Source organism: Sabethes cyaneus, chromosome 3 (genome assembly GCF_943734655.1).
Source record: "Sabethes cyaneus chromosome 3, idSabCyanKW18_F2, whole genome shotgun sequence".
Taxonomy (NCBI): domain Eukaryota; kingdom Metazoa; phylum Arthropoda; class Insecta; order Diptera; family Culicidae; genus Sabethes; species Sabethes cyaneus.
Window position 1 is genome coordinate 67,927,524 of NC_071355.1, and position 27,046 is coordinate 67,954,569.

Sequence of the window (27,046 nt, forward strand, 5' to 3'; positions counted from 1 at the left end):
CAAGTTGATGTCCTGAAAGGAATCAATTTTGAGAAAGTGTAAAAATACCATTCGCCTTCAATTAATGTTATCATTTGAACATTAAAGCTAAACCAAATTGATGTCCTGAACGTAAAATGAGTTCGTAAAAAAGAGCAACCACTCCTTCCTCACAATCGATTATATCGGTAACTAAGCCTACACTCAAAACTGAAGTCTTGTATGAAAACGAGGAATATTCATGCATGTGATGTGACGCAGCAATTCTTAAAGTGAAGAATCAAAGAATCACTCAAAGAGTTACTTCTGTTAGCTGCTTTCAATACTTGACATACTTTCGATTATATTACTACTAGCTGACCCGACAAACTTCGTATTGCCACAAATTAACCTGTGTTGTACATAAATCATGAATCTCGTATGATCTTTGTCACTTCTCGAGTTTTGCAAGCCCCCCAGTGGGCGGCGCTTCCGACGGCGGGTCACCGGCAACACTCGCGACCGGCTCGTCCTGAATGATCTAGTGTTACTATAGATAGTTTTTGTGGTCTTGTTATTGATTAATGTTTTATGGAAGAGTCTCGAATTTCTCGAGTTGGATTAGTTTTTAAGTTTCGCAAAAATTTCTGTTTTATTTGTATGAGAGTCCATATCCCCCTACCACAGGGGTGAGAGGTCTCTAACTATCATAAAATAAATTCAAGACTCAAAAATCTCCTACATGCTAAATTTGGTTCCATTTGCTTGATTAGTACTCAAATTATAAGGAAATTTGTATTTCATTTGTATGGGAGCCCACCCTCTTAAAAGGGAAAGGGGTCGTAATACACCACAGAAAAAAAAATTCTGCCATCTAAAACTCTCACATGCCAAATTTGGTTCCATTTGCTTGATTAGTTCTAAAGTTATGAGCAAATTTGTATTTCGTTTGAATGGGAGCCCCCCCCCCCTCCTAAAAAGGTAAGAAGTCCTAATTCATCATGGGAAAAATGGTTGCCTCCAAAAACACCCACATGCCAAATATGGTTTCATTTGCTTGATTAGTTCTCGAATTATGAGGAAATTTGTATTTCATTTGTGTAGAAGCCCCCTCTCTTGAAGTGTGGAAGGATCCTAATTCACCGTAGAAAATATTTTTGCCTCCAAAAACCTCCACATGCCGAATTTGGTTCTATTTGCTTGATTAGTTCTCGAGTTATGGGGAAATTTGTATTTCATTTGTATTGGAACCCCCCCTCCTAATGTGGGAAGAGGTCCTAATTCATCACAGAAAAAATTCTTGCCTCCAAAAACACCTACACGCCAAATTTGGTTCCATTTGCTGGATTAGTTCTCGAGTTATGAGGAAATTTGTATTTCGTTTGTATAGGACCCCCCCTCCTAAAGTGGGGAGGGGTCCCAATTCATCATTGAAAAAAAAATTGTTTCCAAAAACACACACATGCCAAATTTGGTTCAATTCGCTTGATTAGTTCTCGAGTTATGAGGAAATTTGTATTTCATTTGTACAGGAGCCCCTCCTCTTAAAGTGGGGAGGGGTCCTAATTCACCATAAAAAATTTTCTTGCTCTCGAAAACCTTCACATGCCAAATTTGGTTGCATTTGCTTGATTAGTTCTCGAGTTATGAGGAAATTTGTATGGAAGTCCCCCCTCTTAAAGGGGAGAGGAGTTATAATTCCTCTTATAAAGAGGGGAGAGGTCTCAATTCACCATAGAATAAATTCTTGTCACCAAAAAAAACACCCACATGCCAAATGTTGTTCTATTTGCTTGATTAGTTCTCGAGTTAGGATGAAATTTGTATTTCATTTGTACAGGAGCCCCCCCTCTTAGAGTGGGGAGGGGTCCTAATTCACCGTAGAAAATTTTCTTGCCCTCGAAAACCTTCACATGCCAAAGTTGGTTCCATTTGCTTGATTAGTTCTCGAGTTATGAGGAAATTTGTATGGAAGCCCCCCCTCTTAAAGGAGAGAGGAGTTACAATTCCCCTTATAAAGAGGGAGGGGTCTCAATTTACCATAGAATAAATTCTTGTCACCGAAAACACCCACATGCCAAATTTGGTTCTATTTGCTTGATTAGTTCTCGAGTTATGAGGAAATTTGTATTTCATTTGTATAGGAGCCCCCCCTCCTAAAGTGGGGAGAGGTTCTTATTCATCATAGAAAACATTCTTGCCTCCAAAAACACCTACATGCCAAATTTGGTTCCATTTGCTGGATTAGCTCTCGAGTTATAAGGAAATTTGTATTTCGTTTGTATAGGAGCCCCCCCCCCTCTTAAAGTGGGGAGGGGTCCCAATTCATCATAGAAAAAAAATTTGTCTTCAAAAACACACACATGCCAAATTTGGTTCCATTTGCTTGATTAGTTCTCGAGTTATGAGGAAATTGGTATTTCATTTGTACAGGAGCCCCCCCTCTTAAAGTGAGGAGGGGTCCTAATTCAACATAGAAAATTTTCTTGCCCTCGAAAACCTTCACATGCCAAATTTGGTTCCATTTGCTTGATTAGTTCTCGAGTTATGAGGAAATTTGTATGGAAACAGACAGACAGACAGACAGACAGACAGACAGACAGACAGACAGACAGACAGACAGACAGACAGACAGACAGACAGACAGACAGACAGACAGACAGACAGACAGACAGACAGACAGACAGACAGACAGACAGACAGACAGACAGACAGACAGACAGACAGACAGACAGACAGACAGACAGACAGACAGACAGACAGACAGACAGACAGACAGACAGACAGACAGACAGACAGACAGACAGACAGACAGACAGACAGACAGACAGACAGACAGACAGACAGACAGACAGACAGACAGACAGACAGACAGACAGACAGACAGACAGACAGACAGACAGACAGACAGACAGACAGACAGACAGACAGACAGACAGACAGACAGACAGACAGACAGACAGACAGACAGACAGACAGACAGACAGACAGACAGACAGACAGACAGACAGACAGACAGACAGACAGACAGACAGACAGACAGACAGACAGACAGACAGACAGACAGACAGACAGACAGACAGACAGACAGACAGACAGACAGACAGACAGACAGACAGACAGACAGACAGACAGACAGACAGACAGACAGACAGACAGACAGACAGACAGACAGACAGACAGACAGACAGACAGACAGACAGACAGACAGACAGACAGACAGACAGACAGACAGACAGACAGACAGACAGACAGACAGACAGACAGACAGACAGACAGACAGACAGACAGACAGACAGACAGACAGACAGACAGACAGACAGACAGACAGACAGACAGACAGACAGACAGACAGACAGACAGACAGACAGACAGACAGACAGACAGACAGACAGACAGACAGACAGACAGACAGACAGACAGACAGACAGACAGACAGACAGACAGACAGACAGACAGACAGACAGACAGACAGACAGACAGACAGACAGACAGACAGACAGACAGACAGACAGACAGACAGACAGACAGACAGACAGACAGACAGACAGACAGACAGACAGACAGACAGACAGACAGACAGACAGACAGACAGACAGACAGACAGACAGACAGACAGACAGACAGACAGACAGACAGACAGACAGACAGACAGACAGACAGACAGACAGACAGACAGACAGACAGACAGACAGACAGACAGACAGACAGACAGACAGACAGACAGACAGACAGACAGACAGACAGACAGACAGACAGACAGACAGACAGACAGACAGACAGACAGACAGACAGACAGACAGACAGACAGACAGACAGACAGACAGACAGACAGACAGACAGACAGACAGACAGACAGACAGACAGACAGACAGACAGACAGACAGACAGACAGACAGACAGACAGACAGACAGACAGACAGACAGACAGACAGACAGACAGACAGACAGACAGACAGACAGACAGACAGACAGACAGACAGACAGACAGACAGACAGACAGACAGACAGACAGACAGACAGACAGACAGACAGACAGACAGACAGACAGACAGACAGACAGACAGACAGACAGACAGACAGACAGACAGACAGACAGACAGACAGACAGACAGACAGACAGACAGACAGACAGACAGACAGACAGACAGACAGACAGACAGACAGACAGACAGACAGACAGACAGACAGACAGACAGACAGACAGACAGACAGACAGACAGACAGACAGACAGACAGACAGACAGACAGACAGACAGACAGACAGACAGACAGACAGACAGACAGACAGACAGACAGACAGACAGACAGACAGACAGACAGACAGACAGACAGACAGACAGACAGACAGACAGACAGACAGACAGACAGACAGACAGACAGACAGACAGACAGACAGACAGACAGACAGACAGACAGACAGACAGACAGACAGACAGACAGACAGACAGACAGACAGACAGACAGACAGACAGACAGACAGACAGACAGACAGACAGACAGACAGACAGACAGACAGACAGACAGACAGACAGACAGACAGACAGACAGACAGACAGACAGACAGACAGACAGACAGACAGACAGACAGACAGACAGACAGACAGACAGACAGACAGACAGACAGACAGACAGACAGACAGACAGACAGACAGACAGACAGACAGACAGACAGACAGACAGACAGACAGACAGACAGACAGACAGACAGACAGACAGACAGACAGACAGACAGACAGACAGACAGACAGACAGACAGACAGACAGACAGACAGACAGACAGACAGACAGACAGACAGACAGACAGACAGACAGACAGACAGACAGACAGACAGACAGACAGACAGACAGACAGACAGACAGACAGACAGACAGACAGACAGACAGACAGACAGACAGACAGACAGACAGACAGACAGACAGACAGACAGACAGACAGACAGACAGACAGACAGACAGACAGACAGACAGACAGACAGACAGACAGACAGACAGACAGACAGACAGACAGACAGACAGACAGACAGACAGACAGACAGACAGACAGACAGACAGACAGACAGACAGACAGACAGACAGACAGACAGACAGACAGACAGACAGACAGACAGACAGACAGACAGACAGACAGACAGACAGACAGACAGACAGACAGACAGACAGACAGACAGACAGACAGACAGACAGACAGACAGACAGACAGACAGACAGACAGACAGACAGACAGACAGACAGACAGACAGACAGACAGACAGACAGACAGACAGACAGACAGACAGACAGACAGACAGACAGACAGACAGACAGACAGACAGACAGACAGACAGACAGACAGACAGACAGACAGACAGACAGACAGACAGACAGACAGACAGACAGACAGACAGACAGACAGACAGACAGACAGACAGACAGACAGACAGACAGACAGACAGACAGACAGACAGACAGACAGACAGACAGACAGACAGACAGACAGACAGACAGACAGACAGACAGACAGACAGACAGACAGACAGACAGACAGACAGACAGACAGACAGACAGACAGACAGACAGACAGACAGACAGACAGACAGACAGACAGACAGACAGACAGACAGACAGACAGACAGACAGACAGACAGACAGACAGACAGACAGACAGACAGACAGACAGACAGACAGACAGACAGACAGACAGACAGACAGACAGACAGACAGACAGACAGACAGACAGACAGACAGACAGACAGACAGACAGACAGACAGACAGACAGACAGACAGACAGACAGACAGACAGACAGACAGACAGACAGACAGACAGACAGACAGACAGACAGACAGACAGACAGACAGACAGACAGACAGACAGACAGACAGACAGACAGACAGACAGACAGACAGACAGACAGACAGACAGACAGACAGACAGACAGACAGACAGACAGACAGACAGACAGACAGACAGACAGACAGACAGACAGACAGACAGACAGACAGACAGACAGACAGACAGACAGACAGACAGACAGACAGACAGACAGACAGACAGACAGACAGACAGACAGACAGACAGACAGACAGACAGACAGACAGACAGAAATCCTTCTTTATAGGTATAGATAATATATGAAAATAGCCAAAAAGCCAACATTGTGCATTTTTTCAAATCTGCTTCTAAGCTACAGAAGCGATGTACAAAATGCTAATCAGACCGGTAGTACTCTACGAACTTCAGACTGTAACTTTACTTACGGAAGACATACGTGCGCTTGCCGTATTTGAACGAAAGGTGTTGCGGATTATTTTTGGCGAAGTTCAAACGGATAGCGGAGAGTGGCGTAAGCGTATAGCGAAAGTTGGGAGACTACGGTGGGCCGGCCACGTCACAAGGATGTCGGACGACTATACAGTGAAATCCGTTTTCTTCAAGAGCCCCACCGGCCCCAGGAATAGAGGGGCCCAACATGCTAGATGGATCGACCAGGTTGAAGCCGACTTGCGTATGTTAAGATGTGCAACCAATTGCATTGTACTCGGTCCTCAGCTACTCGTCGCCAATTGCAATGGAGAAGAATGCTTGATATGGCAAGAGCCACCCCGGCGCTCGGCTGGTAAAGCAAGGCAATGTATTTTTGAAAATATAATAAATATAATTGATAAATATCGTAGAACGGATAATGCCGAATCTTTTCTTCGGATCCAGAAAAAACTACTCAGCTAAAAGCTGCGTAAATTATCTGCGTCCTTCTGCGTCCGGGCAGGGAATTCCAATAGAAGATGATGCTCAACTATTCAAACGATTCAAACAAACAATCAATGTAAATGCAGGCCTGTCCGCTCTCACTACTATTCTGTAAGTTACGTCAAGTGTCATTTTCCTCGACTAGTCGACTTTTGGTCCCTACTAACACAGTTGTTATAAAGCAGTTGTAGCAATCGATATATGACCAATTATGGCCATAAATAAGTTTATGCAACTAAAAGTGCTGAAATTGTATTACTTGGGGTATTATGTAAGGGCACCGCCAGAGTGCAAGCGATCTGCGACGTGACGCGATTTTTCTTGCTGTAGTTATCCGGTATCCCTTTTTCACCCGAAGTAGGACTGTGCATTTAGCGACATGTGAGCGAAGTCGCGTCGCGTCGCAGTCGCTTTTACTCTGCCCACCACTAAAAAGTTATTGAATAATCGGTTAGCAAGTGACGTCTGAGCTTGCTTTAATTTGGTGGTGCATAGAGCCCCTATGCTGCCCATTCTCTCCGCACTCGACACTCGACAGTGACTTTCGAGCCGAGATGCTCGATGTTACTTACAGAATAGGGCCTTTAATGTCTATTCTTCAGAACTATAAGTCTATTGTAGTCGACCACAGAACGAGAAAGTTTAATCTAACTGGTTGTCTAACGGGACAATGAAAGCGTACAGACACTTGCTACTTACAATACATCGCACGTGTCGTAAAACGTGACATTGCACGCAAGAAGGAAGTGACTATACAGTTGCGTCGTCCCATTAGAAAACTAATTGGATTAAAATTTCTCGTTCATTGGTTAACTACAACTGACGAAGGAAGAGGCATAATTTGTATCTCAAAATAACTCAACCCGTCAATGTTAGTGGGGTCGTCGCGCGTTTATAGGGGGTTGTAGAATTTCCTTTTGACGTAGGCAGGGATGGAAGATCAGTGATTTTGATAAAATCTGTGAGTTATCGCCACACGCACAGAGAACAAAATCTTGTGATCAATGCTAAAGATTCACTGTTTGTCACGATCTGCACGGATCGCGACAAAGTGTTTGTCGCTTACAAGTAGTGATCTCAATGAATCTGAATCTGATCGCTTCTATGATCTTGATCGCTAGAAGTGATTTTTTCCATCCCTGGACGTAGGACTACGTCTTACGGTAAGTTTTGAGATAGGGTGTCATTCCAAAAAATCGAAAAATGCGAGCGTCACGAAAAATGATAGGTTTTGAGCGCTAATAGCTCAGCGGTTTTCCGATCGATTTTCAATGTTGAAAATTTGAAAAGATTTTCCGATCGATTGGTGTAAGAATATTGAAAATCGATCGAAAACCGCTGAGCTTCATTTCATTTTTCGTGACGCTCGCATTTTTCGATTTTTTGGAATGACACCCTATCTCAAAACTTGCCGTAAGACGTAGTCCTACGTCAAAATATAGGTTACTCAGGATTCTCAAAGACGCGTTTAGGTCCTTTTTTTTCTTAAAAGCAAATTATATATTTCAAAATTTGCGTTTTTAGTAACATGTACCTACTAATTTTTGTAAAGTGGACATACTTTTGAGTTTCGATATACATTATTAAGATCTGCGAAAGGAAGGATTGGGAACAAGAATATTAACATGATTTATTGTTTGTATTAGTTCCCGATTAGTCAGTTTATTTATATTTGTATGCATCAATTCTAACCAGCTCACTTCCCTGTTTTGCGCCAACCGGATTTAAACGCTGTTGTTCAATTCGTTCGAATTACACTATTGATACGAATGTCAAATATGGCTGTAAACAAGATCAAGGGTGAGTATTTTGTGTCACATAGAAATTATATTGGATCGTTTCTATCATGCGTACCTGAAGGCGATGGAATGTTCTTGTCCGAGGTGATAAAGTTAAAGCTTAGATAGATCCAATAGTTTTATGGAGGTCAATCAGCCGCTAGCTGAGAAACTAAAAGTAAAGCGAGTATTATTTACTCAACGTCCCTTTAACTATAGACGCCCAACCTGTGGAGAGGTCATTTTTCCATGCTAATCCGGCAAAGAATAACTATATTACTGGGTTTGTTTACATTAGGCTTTTGAGCTCTTATCACGTGCCAGGCGACAAGTATCGCACGCAAAACATCATAATTACATTGTCAACATATTAAAGCAAAAAAAACTATAGATAACTACGTTATGAAAGCGACGATAAACAGAAACGTGAGCTATAGGATTCTATGTTTTTATATCGCGTGAATGCATAATTCATGTCAAAAAATTCATGTAACGCGCGCAGTAGGGCACAATAGAAACGTATGGCTATCCCTCATTTGTAAACAACCACGAAAATGATACGAACTGCCATTCGATATCCTTCAAAACTATCACCTAGAAATGCAAATGAAAGACAAATCCTTTCCAATGTTCACAAAGCTCTCAAACCAAAGCTAGTTTGCAAATGTTTACAAAAAACACGCGTTAAAAATAGGACTGCAATAAATTTCTACGCCGCCGTTTGGAGCCTACTTTAATTGTTTTTGTTGATACCCTGAATGAACTTCATTGACCAGCTAATGCATTTAAAATATTCGGTATAAACGACACTAAATCACCCAACCGGTTTACTCAGCGCGCAGTTCACGATTTAGACCCCGGTTTACCTTGGATCATCTGAAGATAAATTTTGAAAACCGGTATGTCAAATGACGTTGTTTTGAGTTCCGGAAGACGCCAATGATCGATTACTGTAACAAAAGTGACTGATAAACCAACTAATCCCAAATTATGGAGCTTTATGGAGAGGGAAATATCAAAAACGTGTGTTTTCCGGCCGGAAATTTTCGTCGCCAGGTTTGATGACCGATTGTGTTTTCCCACAATATTGATATGAAATACCATCAACCGGTAACTAAACTGGTTCGTTAAGGATTTTAACGAGGTTTCAGTTTTCCATTAGATTAACAACTCTATTATACGCAAGAAAAACCATAAAGTTTCAAGTTTTTGATAGGTAGGTAGCTTTATAGTTTGAATTTATAATTTATCCTCTATGTTAATAACAAAGGTTAATAACAGTTCGAAAACCTTATATCAAAGTTTCGACATTTTTTCTAAAGATCTGTTGGTCGATTTAGTTCATTATTTCAATAATGCTGACTTATAGCATTCATTTATTGCCTAAAATGTTTGTTATTAGCGTGTTATTCCTATGGAAACGATGAACTAATGCAATAAATGAACAAAGTTAAATGCACAAGTGAATCTTTGATTGGTCTTTTGGATGCATTTGCAAGCATTTCATTGGAAAGGCATTACGTAACGATTTTGAAAGCTGTTACCAACTGCGCCAAAGATTGAATAGGTGTCCCCAATTGGACTATAAGTCACATATACAAAATTCGGCGTTAAAACATACGACGGCGATGTAAAATGATTAACGAGCTACAAAAAGCCCGAAAAGCGGTGTTGTCTAAAGTATCGCTTTAACCGTTATTTCCACCTGCCTAACTTCGCTCGACGAAGTTGTAATAAACACCACGGGGTAATTTTTTTTGTTGGGTCCATGCATAAAGTGCCAGGTCTTAAGTGTAGCCAATGTCAGGTTCGTGGCTAATAATAATTGATTTTCGGAGAGCTTCGCTCATTCTACCAAACTATCAAAGTTCGTTTAGCGCAAGGGGGATCGAGACAGGCAATAGACGTAAATGTTGCTATTATAAAAAAGTCCATTACGTCTGCGGTTAGTGACATGAATGTATAAGAAACCAAATTGTCATTCGCAAAAGCTTATTCGTATTCTTAGCCTGTCACGTTCGTTTGCCCATTTCTGACGATCGGAATATTCGAAAAAACAGGCGATGCTAATCTCGGACGTCATTCATTGTATCATTATTCAAGTTGCTAACATTTGTGTGACCTGACCAGATAAATGATCTTGGCATATACCTATGCAACTGATGGAGCAAAAAGAGAACGATTTTTGCACTGTAATCTTTTGGGTTATCGAACGCAGGATCATCGAACCCAACCGAAATCATGATAGCGATTATTGCAGGATGTTAATCCTTTTTTGACCAATAGAAAAACTGTGGATGGCTTTGAATTTCTATGTAATCCATTCCCTCTAAATACCAGTTAATAGGAAAAAGCGCCATTTGTCAAAAAAGATAAACCACATCAAGTGACAAATGTCTAACAATGCAAACAGATTTGCTGATGAAATTCCCATTTTAATTAAAATCAAATTTGACAACAATAGATTGCCATAGTACCTACTATTGAAAATAAGATTGACGATCTCTGCTCTACCGGGAGGCTACAAGAGGTTGCATTACGCTACGTAAGCTGGTGTAGCGCATTACGTAACGTGTGACAAATTTGAACCACTTGGTGACTCGAATTTTTTGAGTCAGACTTTTCGATAGACTGAGCCCTCTGAATTTGAAATAATGTGTACGTGACATGCAATCACTTAAACTTGGCTTAGCGTTTGAGCCGCTATTCGCACCAAATGTATTCCAATCGTGTTCGAGTTTTGCGTACGCATTGTCACGGATTTTACCGCGGCTGCAAACAATAAATGAAAAAGATTTTCAACCACAGATTTGTGTACTGGAATGGTTCATCGTACGTCGATTAACCGGATGTTCGGTTAATGGCATATTTATCGCCTTTTGAACGTATCCGTCAGGTACGATCTCCGAAGCCGTGATGCGAAAGCTAAACTTTCAGCAAGCTGCAAGTGCTTGATTCGTGTATGGGAACTAGGGTAACAGAAAAAATGGTGATACGTTAGAAAAAAGAGCAAAATACTAAATAAATCAGAATTTTGGTCGTCTTCGTGATTTCTTTCGAAAGCCGCAACCCCTTATTGAAGCAAACCAATGTTTTAAGCCATGTACCTTTTCTCGACGTTGCTAAAACCCTGAACGTGTTTCTCTAAATGCGTCACATCAATGACTGTTTTGGATAATTTCAACAGCCTGCACGCGTCGAGGATATCTGCCGAATAAATCATGTTATAATACATATTCATGAAAAAAATTTTTTTTTTTGAATTTGTATCTATGCTACGTTTGGTTTATTTTAAGCAACATTTTTGAATATTATTTTCAATTAAATAAAATATAGATAAGCCAATAAATTCTGCAGTTAATGCGCACTATTTATGCATGGCATTATAATTTTGTTTCCTGGAGTTGTCTCCCGATTCAACATCCACGTTGATTTGTGATAACTGTAGATATTGTATCGCTATTTTGTTCTACTCTTTACTATCATATGTTATTTGCATTTATTTCGAAAATGTAGATGACTTTGCTTCGATTTTTCTTCTCATACATTGAATATATTATAGACTTTAGCGATAGAAAATGGACAGATGAAGAAACTGGAAAGAAAACCAATCATGTGTGCAGAATGCAGTGCAGGCCTGGCGTGCCCAGGCTGGGCCACACATGCCCCAATTTTTTTTATAAAATTCAATGTAAAAATTCCTGAAGGTGCAACCAGGAAGCACGGAGATTTAAATTTAATAGCCCGGCCTTTTAATCCGGTAAAATCGCTTAAATCACTGCGTAAAAAAGATCCATTCTTCCGTCAAATTTTAAGTCTAAGTTCAAGTCCAACTTTAAACACTCTGGCGTGCCCAGGTTAGAGAACCCAACCTTCTCTTTAAAATCTATACCTATAAAAAAGGATTTCTGTCTGTCTGTCTATCTGTCCATATGTTCCTTATAGAATCTAAAACTACTGAACCAATCGGCGTGAAAATCTGCATGTAGAGGTTTTTGGGGCTAGGAAAGGTTTTAGTGATTGTTAGAGACCCCTCCCCCCACTAAGAGGAGGGGCTCCCATACAAATGAAACACAAATTTCTGCATAACTCGAGAACTAATCAAGCAAATAGAACAAAATTTGGCATGTGGGTGTTTTCGGTGACAAGAATTTATTCTATGATAAATTGAGACCCCTCCCCTCTTTATAAGGGGAATTATAACTCCCCTCCCCTTTAAGAGGGGGGGGCTTCCATACAAATTTCCTCATAACTCGAGAACTAATCAAGCAAATGGAACCAAATTTGGCATGTGAAAATTTTCGAGGGCAAGAAAATTTTCTATGATGAATTAGGACCCCTCCCCACTTTAAGGGGGGGGCTCCTGTACAAATGAAATACAAATGTCTGCATAACTCGAGAACTAATCAAGCAAATAGAACAAAATTTGGCATGTAGGTGTTTTCGGTGACAAGAATTTATTCTATGGTAAATTGAGACACCTCCCCTCTTTATAAGGGAAATTATAACTCCTCTCCCCTTTAAGAGGGGGGGCTTCCATACAAATTTCCTCATAACTCGAGAACTAATCAAGCAAATGGAAGCAAATTTAGCATGCAGGAGATTTTGGAGTCTTGAATTTATTTTATGATAGTTAGAGACCTCTCACCCCCATGGACTCTCATACAAATAAAACAGAAATTTTTGCGAAACTCAAAAACTAATCGAACTCGGGAAATTCGAGACTCTTCCATAAAACATTAATCAATAACAAGACCACAAAAACCATCTATACACTCGAGTCTCTTTTTACACGGTTTGTTTTTTTCGATTACTCAAGAACGGTGCAATTTAGGGACCATTTACAAAATACGTGACGAATATCGGGCCTCTCTCAAACGTATTGAGAAATAAATGAATGGTCCCCAAATAGCCCCGTTCTCAGTAAAGTAGCTGTATATTTTGCCAAAATAGCATTTAAGGCGACTTAAATGCTTATTGGCCTATATTTGAATAGCATTGGTGATGCTTATTGGTTACCTGGGATGCTTTCATAGTTACGTAACTGTCAAAATGAATCATCTAAGGTTGAACTCCTCAGAAACTTGCAAAACTCGAGATTGTGACAAAGATCATCCGAGATTCATGATTTATGTACAACACAGGTTAATTTGTGGCAATACGAAGTTTGTCGGGTCAGCTAGTTTAATATAAAACAAAATAATTTCTATAATCCAGAATTCCGCAGATTTTGATTAAATCTAGCACTAGTGTAAATTGCATAAAAATAGTTCCAGTTTCAAGTTCAATTTCAAGTTAAAAAGAAAACAAGTAGAAAGAAGAAATCGAGAGAAAAAACGAGACAAAATAGAGGAGACTGGTAAGAAAAAGAGGGAAAATAGAAGAGTAAAGAACAAAATTGAGAGACAATAAGGAAAAACGATACAGAAAACAAGGAAAACGAGTAAAAACTGTCCACTTTGTGACAGATAGCGGAACAAAAAGGGAAAAAACGGTATAGAAGAGTGGAAAATGAAAAAGAATGAATACGAGAGTAGGAAAATTGAGAAATGAGAACAGAAAAAGAGGAAAATGGAGAAAAATTGAAAACGGGATCAAATGGAAAACAGAACGTGGCAAAAACATAGGAAATGCAGAACATATTAGGAACAAAAACGAAACCGACGAAAACAAAATAATAAAAATGGAGTTAACGGAAACAAAAGTTAACAGAAAACAACAACGGAACTGGCAGAAAGGAAATACGAAAATGGTTGAGAAAAGAATAAAAACGGAACGGGAAAGAGGAAAGCAAGAGGAAAATCAAGACTGACAAAACGGACTAGAAATCAATAGAAAGAAGTAACAGAGGAAGAGAAAAGGAATACCAAGTGCAAAAATGAGGGAGAACGAGACAAAATGAGGTAAAACGAAACAGAAAAGAAAAAAACGAGATAGAAAAGGTGGGAAAATGGAAAGGAAAAAGCGGAAACGAGAAAACACAGGGAAAACGAAACAGAAAACTAGGGAAACCCAATGGGAAAAGAAGAATACCGTCGAGCCGGCAGCCGGGTTTCTTTGGATACGTAGTAGGGCTACTTTGGATGTATTCAATTTAAATACATATTGTAACAGAATACATATATCACAAATGTAAGTGGTGAATTACCCTTTGGGTTAAAACCACTCTAAAAAAAAATATCACAAATGTAAGTAAATCAATCACACAACGGTAGCTAACACTTCTCTCAAAGTCACAATCATATTGTATACTGTAACATAACGACTACTTTTACCACACTTTTGTTTTCCATTTAAAAAGTAAATAGCGCAGTATCACTGAAATCATTTTCTTTAAAAACTTTTGCTCAGACTTAACTCAACGCAATTGTTAAACTGTTACCAACTGGTGATAAAATGTCGCTTATTGTTTTAGGTAACAGATAGAGATATTATTTTATGCGAATGTTTTATTGAAAACGAATATTCTACATCAAATCCAAACGACATCTTTATTTGATTGACCAAATGTTCATTTCCATATCTCTCATATGACAATACAATGGTTCATAAATATAAAGGAATTGTTGGTAATCGAATGCATTCAAATATACGAAGGAAAACATCTTTGGTGATATATTATAAATATATAATTTTGCGGTAAATAGTACCCCAAGTGCAGAAGTGTGAATGAAAACGTGTAAATCAATAACTTCGGAACAGACTCGAAACTTTAAGATCCTTTATGAATTGTGACCAATATCCCATGGAAATTAGTTGAAATGCTTCTGGAGCGCTTCCATTTCTAAAGTAATTGCTTTTAAAAAATAAACTCTGTGATGAAAACTGAATTTATACACCTGTCCAAAGTAGCCCGCCCTTTTCACAAAATAAACGTATTTTCAACATTCCGGGTTATTTTTTCACATTTTTTTTTCATTACCGGTGTTATTATTATTCTTAGTTGAAAATCAATGTTGAGCCAGTGAAGAACAATTGAGAAAACGTTGCTATTCGAACACACTTTTCAAAGATTCTCTAGTAAAGTTTGGTTAAGCGAAAAATTGTCCAAAGATGCTTGGCCGGCGGTAGGGAAAAAGTGGAAAAGTAAAACCGATTGAGGAAACGAGGAAAACGGAAAAAGGGAATCGAACGAGATATAAATGGAGAAAGATAGGACAAAATGGGATGGGAATATCGGGCAAAAAAAGAAGAAAAGAAACACAGGAAAAACACGGATCAAAATGGGAGATAAAAAGATAAACTGGAGAACAAAATGAAAAACGAGAGCCAAAAACAGAAAAAAAAACGTGACAGGAATGAAGAAAAAATGAGGCATCTAAGGAGGGAGGAAAAACGAAACCGACGTAGACGAAAATTGAGCAGGAGGAGCGTTAAGCACGAAAAAAAGGAAAAGGGAAGAGGAAAGATATAAAACGAGAGAGAAAACCACAAAATATGAATGAAAAACAAGAGGAATAACAGGATTGGAAATAGAAGAAAAATGGGATTCGAATCGAAAAAAAAACGATACAATGAAACAGAAAATACACGACAGAAAAAGAAAAACAAGAAAAAGAGGAAAAATGGAAGAATTGAGTAAAAAATTGAGATTCCCAAGAAAATTGTACAGAAGAGAGGAACATAAAATAGTCAAATTTAATGTCCAACGTTAAGGTTAATTTCAAGTCTAATTTAATTCCAATTTTAAATTAAATTTGAACTCTGATTTCTAGTCTAATTTCTAGTAAAATTTGAATTACAATTTCAAGCCAAATTTCGAATCTAATTCTACGTTCAATTTTGAGTTCAATTTAAATAATTTACGCCCAATTTCAATTCTAAATGTAAGTTCAATGTCGAACATAATTTCATATCCAATTTCTAAAAAAAAGTACCTAGGTCTGTGCCTAGAGAAGCGACACGAACGAGGGGCTCACGTAGGACTACGAATGCAGCTTCAATTCGACAAAGCTTCCCAAGTAACAATTGGAGTTTTATTATACTCTTATGATGCCATTTAAGACCAAAACTGGTCTTGAAGACCACCATAAGAGTACAATAAAACTCGCATTGTTGCTTGGGTTGACAGTTTGCAAATGTTTGTCATGCAAATTTTTAATTTACTGTATTGTAATAAATGCTCTAGAACATTCCTATAAATTTGATACAAAAAGCCAAGGAGTAATTCTCGCTGAAACGGGCCACTACTGACACGAGGTCTTCAAATATTGGAACTTTTGCGCTTAATTGGTCGAAAATGGTTAAAAAATAAGAATAACACTTTTGATACCTCGAAATAGTGGACCCCTCGTTCGCCAAGGGGCCTAACAGGCTCAAAAAAAGTTGAATTTTGAGCAAACCTTGAGATCTATATCATGTGATATTTCATAAATTTGCCATGAAACAACTAACAAATGGCCCGGTTCTGTAAAGAAGAAGTCGATTATAATCGACCGAAAGATAGGGTTGGTCGCTCACTTTTTTTATAACTGTTCACTTTCAAGACATCAAATTGGACTAGATTTATCGCGGTGCTAAGAAGTCTTGTTGGGACGAGAGGACTTTATCACTCTTTATGGCGTACTTCCCAAGCACAGCTATCAAATTAGTATAAGTCCTAACGTCGTAATGTTGAGATAAAGGGGCTCTGTCACTTTTTTGCATAAAAATAAAGGAAAATGTAACGAAAACCATTAAATGCAAGTGTAAAAACTGGAATGAGTGTAAATTGTACTGCTTGTGGTATAGAAACATCATTATCGCTACGGCAAATCAGCACTACCTATTCCGACCAATCACAGAGCGTGGATTTTTAGTAAGACAATGACTAAAATTTTTCAATTGTTTAAAAGTTTGTTAAGAAAATATGCAACCTACTGTATTGAAATAGATTCTTAGAAAAACTTCCAATCGATTGATACCAATATCTCTAGAATCTTTTGAGGGATGACTGAGTTATAAGCGTGCAAACTATAACCACTTTTCGTCACATATTCGCTTTCCGTTCTTCTAAAGTGCACCCTAATATAGAAATCAGAGACGTAGTCCTACGTCAAAAAATCTTCAAATTTCTTTTCAAGTTCGATTTTACGTTTAATTCTACTCCCTGTCCAAATTGCTGCAAATTCAAGTCCAATTTCAAAACCATTTTTATTTTCAGTTTAATTTGAAATAAAGCATCAAGCCCAAGTTTAAATCTAATTTAATGCCCCATGTCAAGTAATTTCAAGTCCTATTTTGTCTTTCTGAGTCCACTTTCAGTTTCCATTTCAAGTCGAACTCAAGTCCAATATCACGCTCTGTTTCACGTCCACATTCATGTGTAATTTTAAGTTAAGTTTTGTGTCCAATTTCAAGTTGAGTTTAATTCTGTCCTCGTGCTCAATTTTCAAGTCCAGCTTCAACTAAAGTTTTGAAAAAAAACTCACTATGCACTGACGGGTAGAACTAGTTGGACTAGAACAGTACGGGTAGAACTAGCTCTATGCTAAAACTATAACATTTCTCTAAGACGAGGTATTTGTCTCACCAATATCTAGTTCAGATTGAAAAATTAGTTATTTATCTTTATATATCAAACCAATTATGGTAAAAAACCGGTTACAACTTGTTGTAGCCAGGCCGGTATCTCTTGACATGAATTCACGGCCAGTGCGCTAGTTCATTGTCAAATGTGTAGCAAAGATAACTAGTATTGGACGGGACACGTCTATCATCTGACGTGCACCTACGCATTACAAAAGGGTAACATGGTGTTTTACCCTTCAAAATGCTATAGTCTCAACCCATTCATAGAATAGTAGTTCGGATAATTGAAAGACTAGAATCAGGACATTTTTCAAAACTATCATACTGGTTCGGGTCGAAGGGTACCAAAATTCCATCAAAGTTCATGGGGGTCATAGATAATAAACTTACGAACAAATACAGGGGTTAGACAAAAAGATCGGGACAGGCAAAACTTTAACGAAATTCAAACGGCCACATCTTCTTGCTATCACCCACAACATTAAGTTTGGAATAATCTCGGTAATTCTATGCGTCATAAACGGTTTTTAGTATCATTGATCAGACCGTTAATCAGAACATTAATCCTTGATTGCATTGAATGCTTTTCGCATATCGAGTTCAACAATCAAGAGCCTAGCTCGCAGACTACAGCAGTCATTGCAAGGCTTGTGAATAAGCGTAAAGATATCAGTATCATCTGCCTACAATAATCGTGTGCCAGGTGGTAGTAGGGCATTGAATGGTATTTTTGGCATGCTTCTAATTATCGGGCCAACTCTTTTTTTGTGTTACCAATTCGATCCTGAAGAACCAATTTATCACCACGAAAGCGCAACTATAGTAGTGTATATTGGTAAGAATTAGTGATGATTTTCCCACTAGGATGCGAACACAGAGGGTAGGCCCAAAATGGAAACAGTTTGAAAAATTAGTGCCGGAGCCCTAGTTTGGGAACATCCTTAATGAACCAAGAAAATATTGAGGTTCATAGTATACTGCCTTGAGGGACTCCAGATTGTCGCTAAACCAGCTAGTTTGGGACGTGCCCAACTTTACAGCAATTTTCCGATTGTAAAAATAAGATTAGATAAGATAACAAATAGGGTAGATGCTCTAGTAATGAAGGGATTATGTCGGAGCATAGTGTGGAAAGACAATTTGAACGCTCAATTTATCAGTTTCTAATTGAACTAAATGATAATATGGTGCACCATAATGTTGGCTTTAAATACATATCAAAATTTTACCATTCTGCTGGTTGATATATCTAAAATATTGCTTTTCCTGACATTAGTATGTGCTCCTAAAGTAGTGGTAATGTCCCTTTAATAGTGGAAAATTTGCCTATAATATTGGAATGTTGTTTACCGCCTTAGTAACGCTTGCAGTGAGCATGGCAGCAGGTGGATAGCAACGTAGGCTTGTTAAAATGTTATGGTTTGTTACGAATTTCTTAAGCAATTGCACTTTATTGGTCTGCTCAAAAGGAATTTGTTAATTTATGATCCAACATCTTAAATTTTAACTGTGTGTCTTAGATAAAACTGTTAACAAATATATATTTAACAATAGAAAACTGAAATTATCTCGAAATCCGCCACAATTATGATATATTTCGAGCTTCCACCACTACTGGTACTACCACAACTACTGGAGCATCTACCCTAAGATGTAACTAAAGTTTCGTGTTTGTAACCTTTAGCACGTAGTATTCCAAACACAATCACAATGCAGCTCTTAGGCAGACACAATTGTAGGATCGTAGTAGACTGTATAGCAAGAGATGTCCTTGACTCCCTGTAATTAATACGGAATAAATAATATTTTCATTCCGATTTGGACCACCAAGCAGTGAAGATTGATTTTCTCTTCTACAACAATCGACTGTAGCTGTTAGTTCAGTATAGATAACATCTATTTGGCTATTCCGGACCATACCAGTCAGGCACAATGAAGTAAATTCGAATGAATTGATATTTACGCAGACCAACCTCGTGTTTTTAGTCTTTTCCTGAAATACGGCCAAACAAACAAAAGGACAAACGGTAGGAGCTACAACGACTAATTGTAATCGTAGCTACCAATAACCCTGCCCCCCCCCCCTCACCTTTCCGGTCTTTCCCTCCATTTCAAAAAAAATTTCATTACATTCCCATACCATCCCTTCATCAATTGTAGAACCACCGTTTCAAAAAATATTGATATTTACATACCTGCCAGGGACGAAGCAATGTTGTGCCGTAGAGATATAGTTTTTTATGGTAAACATTAAATGCTTATAATAGGTTAAAAACCCCTGAGCAAGCACATAAACAGGCAATCTTACGATACTGTTCGACCTTATATCTTAAATTCGTTGTTTCGACATTATGACATTTCGACATTGTTTGGACGCCCTTTTTGAACACCGGAAACATAAAAGACCCTTTCCCGCTGCAAGGAAACTATTGGAATTGCAACGAGTGGTTGAAAATGGAGGCAAGCGATGATTTTAAAGCTTCACAGCATTTTTTAGAAAAAAAAAAAACAGTAGGAATGCAGGGCAATATGGTCGTTTTAAATTAGTAATAGCCTTGGCAACTTCCTCGACCAAAATTGTGAAAATTTCGGCATTGACACTCCATATTGCTAAGAACATGTAAATGGGCATTTTCTGCCGCAGTGGACGCTTCACGATGCCGCAGACACGGACTAGATGGAAGCTTATCCTCTTTACGCTTCGAATTGATAAGCCTTCAACAGATTTTCGGTTTTGATCGTAATTTGTGTTCAGTCTTGCGCCTTCTGTTCAGTGTTTTATACGCTTTGCTTGCAGTGGTAAAACGGCATCGAATATATTTAATTCCTGAGTTATAAACCTAAGTTATGAACGGAAACCTAACGATTAACAACGGTACATAACCAGTCCTTAGAGTTTGGGCCATAAATCAGGAACAAATAATGTTGTCGTGATTTTTTGTCATTAAAAGATTATAAATTCGCAAACATTTAAAAAAAAATCCAAGAATTAGAACAAAATTTATCCATCTTTTTTTTGGAGTGTACTACCACTGTGAATCAATAGGATCGTGCAACTGGCCCTGCAATTGTCTTGACGCTGGCTGCGAAGTCTGTCGTATAAAATACAGAAGATCAAATTTCGATAATGGAATGCACCTCTAGGATTTGATTTTTACTAGGGTAAGGAATCTAGTTTACGACCCTGTGCTAGTTTTCGCACCACTGCTGAAACATTCATCAAATAGATTCCTAAGAAAAAGGTAAAGAAAAGCAATTATTTAGGATATTGTTAAGGTTGTTATTTTGCTAGAAATTTTGCAATACCCCACCAAAATTTGCATCTGTACTTCCAAATAATCAAGTTTTTTAAACTGGAGTTCGAGTGTCTTTTCTTCTAGTGAAAACAGATACAGAATTAAAATTTCCATAAATTGTGTATATTAGGACACTTAATTCATGCAATATGTTATTGTACAAAGAAAAAGCAATATTTCTGTCCAATTTTCTTTTGTTTCAGTGCATATTTGTTTTTTATGATGTAATTAAAGACGTTTGAAAAAGTACGAAAATTAAAACGCGAAACTGTTCGTGTTCTAGATTTCGACCGGTCGAAACAACCTGCTGTATGCTTTCAAATACGCTTGTTACATTTTTCGACCCATCGCATCGTTCAAAAGCCATGGAAGTGGAAAGTAGCCAGACCCGAAAGTAGTTGTATGATTTCAGGCGTTTTCCGGGATTGCATTTCAAACATTTTCCATCTGCAAATGATGTCATATTGAGAATGACATTTGAACCATTTTTAATTTGCACGTCGTGCAAACCAACGGGGTTCAAATTAAAAAGTGTTCAGATTAAAAACGGTCAAACGAACGGGGGTCCACGGTATTCATTCAAAGGAGAAGGGTAATCGAAATAGTCTACAAAAAAGGTTTACGGTTTAGTTAAAAAAAATAATACCAATGTGATGTTACAGAAATGTTGCAGTTATTTTTTGCATTAAATTCATCAATTTAAACGACCCTGAACTTTGAAAATATATTAATTTGTACTTTGGTCGAATATTAGAACACGCCAGGGTCGAAAACTAAAACCGAAAATTATCCCAATGGGACATTGAATTGAAACGAGAAAATGAGTGAAAAATATACATCAAACACTTATTTCCTTTCAAATGTTAATTGAATATACATCTTTTTGTACTATTCTATCATATTTTCGAAAAAACAGCGCTTTGGACGATATATTGCAATTTGTTAGCCTTGCGTTGGTTTCATAGGTCAAATTATAGTGCCCTTACCCTACCAGGGTGAAAATTTTTGTGGAAAATTATGGCGATGCTTTGAATTTCCGCTACCTGTTTCGCGACGGCCCCGTGATCAAACACGTCCTCAAATCATACCGACACGAGCTCGAATGACAGTGACCGCACCACCTACCTTGGTGAATCCAGATCAATTGCTTTCCACTAATAACAACTCCTTGCCGTGACACTTCTGTGACGGAATAACATTTCAACTTTGACTGAAGTTTTTGGAGCGTCTTAGTAGAATACGAAACCTGGAATTAAATAAAAAGAAAACTTATCCAATTTAATTCCACTATGTATATTTATTGTTGACAGATACGTATTTCGTTTACGACTTGTTCAAAAACAGACACTGAGGAAGCCTGCAAGTCGTAGGCGAAATACGTATCTGTCAACAATAAATATACATAGTAGAATTAAATTTGATAAGTTTTCGTTTTATTTAATTCCAGATTTCAACTTTGTTATTGATCATCACAAAGAATTAGGTTACCAGAAAATGCACACTGCGAATGATCTGCTACTCCCAAGCACTATTCTGATGGTTTTTTGTGCAATTTCAGCTGATCTAGATTAATCGTGAGGACGTTCAAATTTAGCTTTCTCGTGGATATTTTTTTCCATTAATTTGTGGCCTAAATGGCTAAGACAATTTCTTTACATTTTCATTGAAGGATATTTGCTCTGAGATGATTCGTTCCTGAGATATCCTGAGTTTTTGGACTAAATAAATGTTTAGGGTAACTCTAGAATCACAAAAAAAAACGCTATCGTGAAATTTTGGCACTAAAAGCTTGCAAATTGGCGAATAAGAAAATATTTTAAAACCTGTAAAACAAAATATATGCTAAACATTCGATGTATTTTACTTCTCTATTTGTTTCTTGCCATTTCAGGTAAAAAATGTTGGTGACAGAATTAAAAAAAAGTTGCATAACATTAGTTTTGTTTTGTGCCGAACTCACATAAAAGTTATAAAAACTGTTGTGCCGCTGTGAAATATTTGTAAAATCTTTCTATGTCAAGATGGCAGCTAATACAGGGAGACTACAGGGAGAATGTGTGACTGTTAGATCACAGCCATAATGCTCTGTTCGTAATTTCCAACAAATTTGAGATTTGGAAGTGATTTCAATATCACTTTTTAAGAATAGACAATCAAAATGTCGTAAATGTATCGGATGTATTTTAACAGACTCTTTATTTGACACTACTTTTCATCTGAAAGACGAAATTTTTAAAACAAAGTGCGTTAGGTTGACCGTGGCGTAGAATTAGTAGGTAAATGAACTCGTCAGTTGTTCAAACGTCAATTGGAATATCAACAAGAACTTGTTACTAGTCATGTAATTGTTCCGTACACGAAGAGTCGTTTAGAAGTCTCTCCGAAGGGAAGGCCAAATTCCGAGAACGTATCTAATTCCGAAGCATTGCTTCTATCGAACAGACCATCTAATTTTTCGAATGGCATTGCAGCTCTGTGGCGTGTGTCGCTGCCCTAAGACAAGACTCGACAAACGTATCCTGTCCAATACGGGTTATCTTTGTTACATATTTGACAATGAACCATCGCGCATCGGCCGTGAATTTATGTCGCGAGATAGAAACCAACCTGACCGGGGACAGTTTGCTCCGCAGTCTGTATGTAACCGGTTTTTACCATAAATGGTTGATATACATATAAATATTTATTACTAATGCTGACTTATACGGATCTGACCGGTGCGATAGGTTGTAAAACTCATCAAAATTTTTGCTGTCTAGCCTGAAGCTGCCTGAACTTAATGAGGCAAATACCTATCTATAAAAGAATGTCATAGATTTCGGATGAAGCCGATACCCGATCCGATGGAATTGACGAGCATGCTTCAAAATTGTAACAACGATTGATCATTTGTATCAAGATAAGTTAAAATTGTGATATTTTCAATATAATATCATGTGTTTATACAAAGCATTGAAGAAGATTTAGTAATAATGTGGTTTGTAAGTTTATCAGTTTATGAAAAAGTTTGCTATTCAGAACGCATGGTGTTAGTTTTTTATTTTATTCTGCTCGGGTTTGTGTTACACACAATATTTTATATCAAATGAGGATTAAAATTCAATGTTATTTTACTGGCAAGTTATGGGCCACATATCATTGGGACAGCATCGGAAGTTTGTTTGACGTTTCAATGCGTAGTTTTTTATAGGACCTGGTTTCAAAGGACTCGGAGTCCTTCGAAAGGAGTTTTTGAATTCAAACCCTGTACGTTAAATAATGTGGGTATGCAACACTATTTGTCACATCATGCAACAGCTGATCTTTTAGCCAGTTACTCTTAAATAAAACAAGAAGCACTTCCAAAATCTGAGCTTAGAAGCTTGGTACACGATTATTTTAATTTGAAGTTGCACAATTTCGTTAATCCTCGTGCTTTCAATCCGTTAAAACTTAGCAATTGCAGTACAGAATGAGATTCGTTCGTGATAATTCTTTTTCTACCGCTACACTTTCCGTTGACGTAATGAATTCCGGTTTTTCAAATGGTAGCAGTAACTTTTTTGTGTGTGTAATTTCAGGCACGACTCGTCCAAAGTGACACGTCTCTGAATTGCGTCTCCAAACTCTTTCCGACACAGCTGCATACCGCATCGGAATAAATCTAAATAATTGCGCTAAAGCTTTTCATTTCGAGCCTGCAGCCTGCTTGCCGCACGAATATCGGAACTTGCAACACACTTTGTACCACACACATGCTGGCCCGTACCTCTAACGAAATTAATGTATAGTAATCGCATTCCGCTGGAAATGTCGTTCTCGTAAATGCGGACAGGTTTGAAAATAAAAAAAAAAGTTACAGCATCGACTGCGACCGCAGCGTTTAGTATGGAGAGTCGAGGTTGGGGTCAGTTTGTAATATTTGTTCATCAGTGCAAGGTAAACCGTCCTGTTTTCACTACATCTTCAAAAACAAATAATAGAATTTGCATGGTTTAGCTTAGGGCAACTTTCAGCGATGGAATTTTCTTCGTTCTGCAAAATGAAATTCTTCTTGCTGAACTTTGAAGTAATCGGGAAGGCACGAAAAATAGTCTAGGTTGATACACGCCACTTTCGTATGCATTACGCATTCAGCTGTTGATTAACTATGTAATGTATTACGTTGGAGATTTGTGGTGTTCACCGTAACCAACCCTACATTTTAATGATGTGATGTGTCGACATGCAGATCTTGCCTAATTAAAGCTGCTGCGCGCAGGGACCGCGTGAGGTAATAAGCTTTTTTGCAACACTAAAGTTTGTTGATGTTGGGACTAGCACTTGATTGTTTGGGGGGTTTTAATTCCGATAATACTCACTGGGGACGAGCACAGCTCTCGTATTCTCTGCTCCGGCGGGGTATTCTTCTTTTCTCGCACCAGTAGAATGACTTCCTTCACTCCACTTGTTCTGTGTGGAAGAAATATCCGAAAATCTTGAATTAGAACAATTTCACAGCACACACTCGCACACACTTTATTTCATAAGAACATCCTTGTATGAAATTTTATAATTACACAATTTCAAATATTTGCTACGTTGAAGCAGAAAACGATGATGTAAAGAAACACATGCTGCTTGCAAGTTGTTTATTTTACTACAAGTTGCGGGGAATTTAATTCATCAATAGATCACATTGTTTTAGCAAACCGTTGAAGTTACTTTGTTGCTTCTTCTTTTAATTCTAACGAACAATTTTATTGCAATCGTTACAATAGCTACGCTTACCGTAACAGCTTTTCCACCACAATTTTTCCTATAAATCCAGTTCCACCGGTTACGAACACGACCTTGTCGCGATAGAATGCACTGATGTTAGACATGTTGATGTTCTACTATTTTTCTCAACCGCGCACACTTTTATCACACGTAAATTTCGCCCGATCCGTCTCGTTTGAAGTTCAGCACAATTCTGAACCACCTGACTGTTGTGCGCCTTTGACTGACCGAGCCGTCCGCATAATATATCCTTGCAGGCAGCGTGGATCACGAATCACGATTCCAGCACGAGTCTCGCGTTTGAACCCTCGCGCGAATAAGGCGAGCAATCAGAATCGGAGATAACAAACGAATATTCCGAACCGACTAACGAAAGATAGTCAGCACTTCTAGCGCTGCCAACGGTTGACCGACGAGTAAAAGTGAGGCTGTGGCACGATGCCACATTTATTCGCTAATCCATTCAAACTGAAACAGACTGAAGAGACACGTCCACTCAGCGTTTTGGTCGTTGTAAATGGAAACTAGCAGTTAGTCAGTGGCCCGGCTCGACACCAGCCAGTAGTAGCGACTAATGTTTGTGCCTCCATCCAGGTGTTTTCAGATGTTGACTTCTTAGTAACACTCGCGAGCATGCGGTAGCGAGAAACCCCCAACAATGCGATACAATATGCTACTGCCAGTGCTACCAGTTGAAACCGATGCAACGCGTTAGACATTGTTGACTTATAAGTTGCACAGATGTTTACACTGTTTGTCATTTATACTGCCCATAAATGCATAACAGTCCCATCTGACTTTTCACCACTTTTGAGATAAACCTGGGAATCATCTTTAAATTAACTGCTCTTTCAATATTTCAAACAAAAAAGTTATGTTTGTTCCCAAGATGTTGAAAAAAATATCAAACTATGTCAGTCCCATATTACAAATAAACGCATAACAGTCACAGTAGTAAAAATATATCATTAGGCATCTGTTTTTGGGAAATACCTGGACCGATTCACCTGTAGCAACTTCCAAACGATTTTATGGC

The 27,046-nt window shown here is 39.0% G+C and overlaps 1 protein-coding gene across 1 annotated transcript in view; it reads right to left on the reverse strand.

The window, feature by feature from the left end:
- The window catches only part of LOC128741865 (fatty acyl-CoA reductase 1-like), a 33,477-nt gene extending 6,931 nt beyond the window's left edge, over positions 1–26,546 (reverse strand). The window contains exons 1-2 of the mRNA XM_053837968.1: positions 26,020–26,546; positions 25,611–25,701 (exon numbers count right to left, since the gene is read on the reverse strand). Of these exons, the coding sequence (XP_053693943.1) occupies positions 25,611–25,701; positions 26,020–26,114 (186 nt within the window). The 5' untranslated portion in view covers positions 26,115–26,546. The remainder of the gene's footprint in view (positions 1–25,610; positions 25,702–26,019) is intronic.
- Between the last annotated feature and the right edge of the window lie 500 nt (positions 26,547–27,046).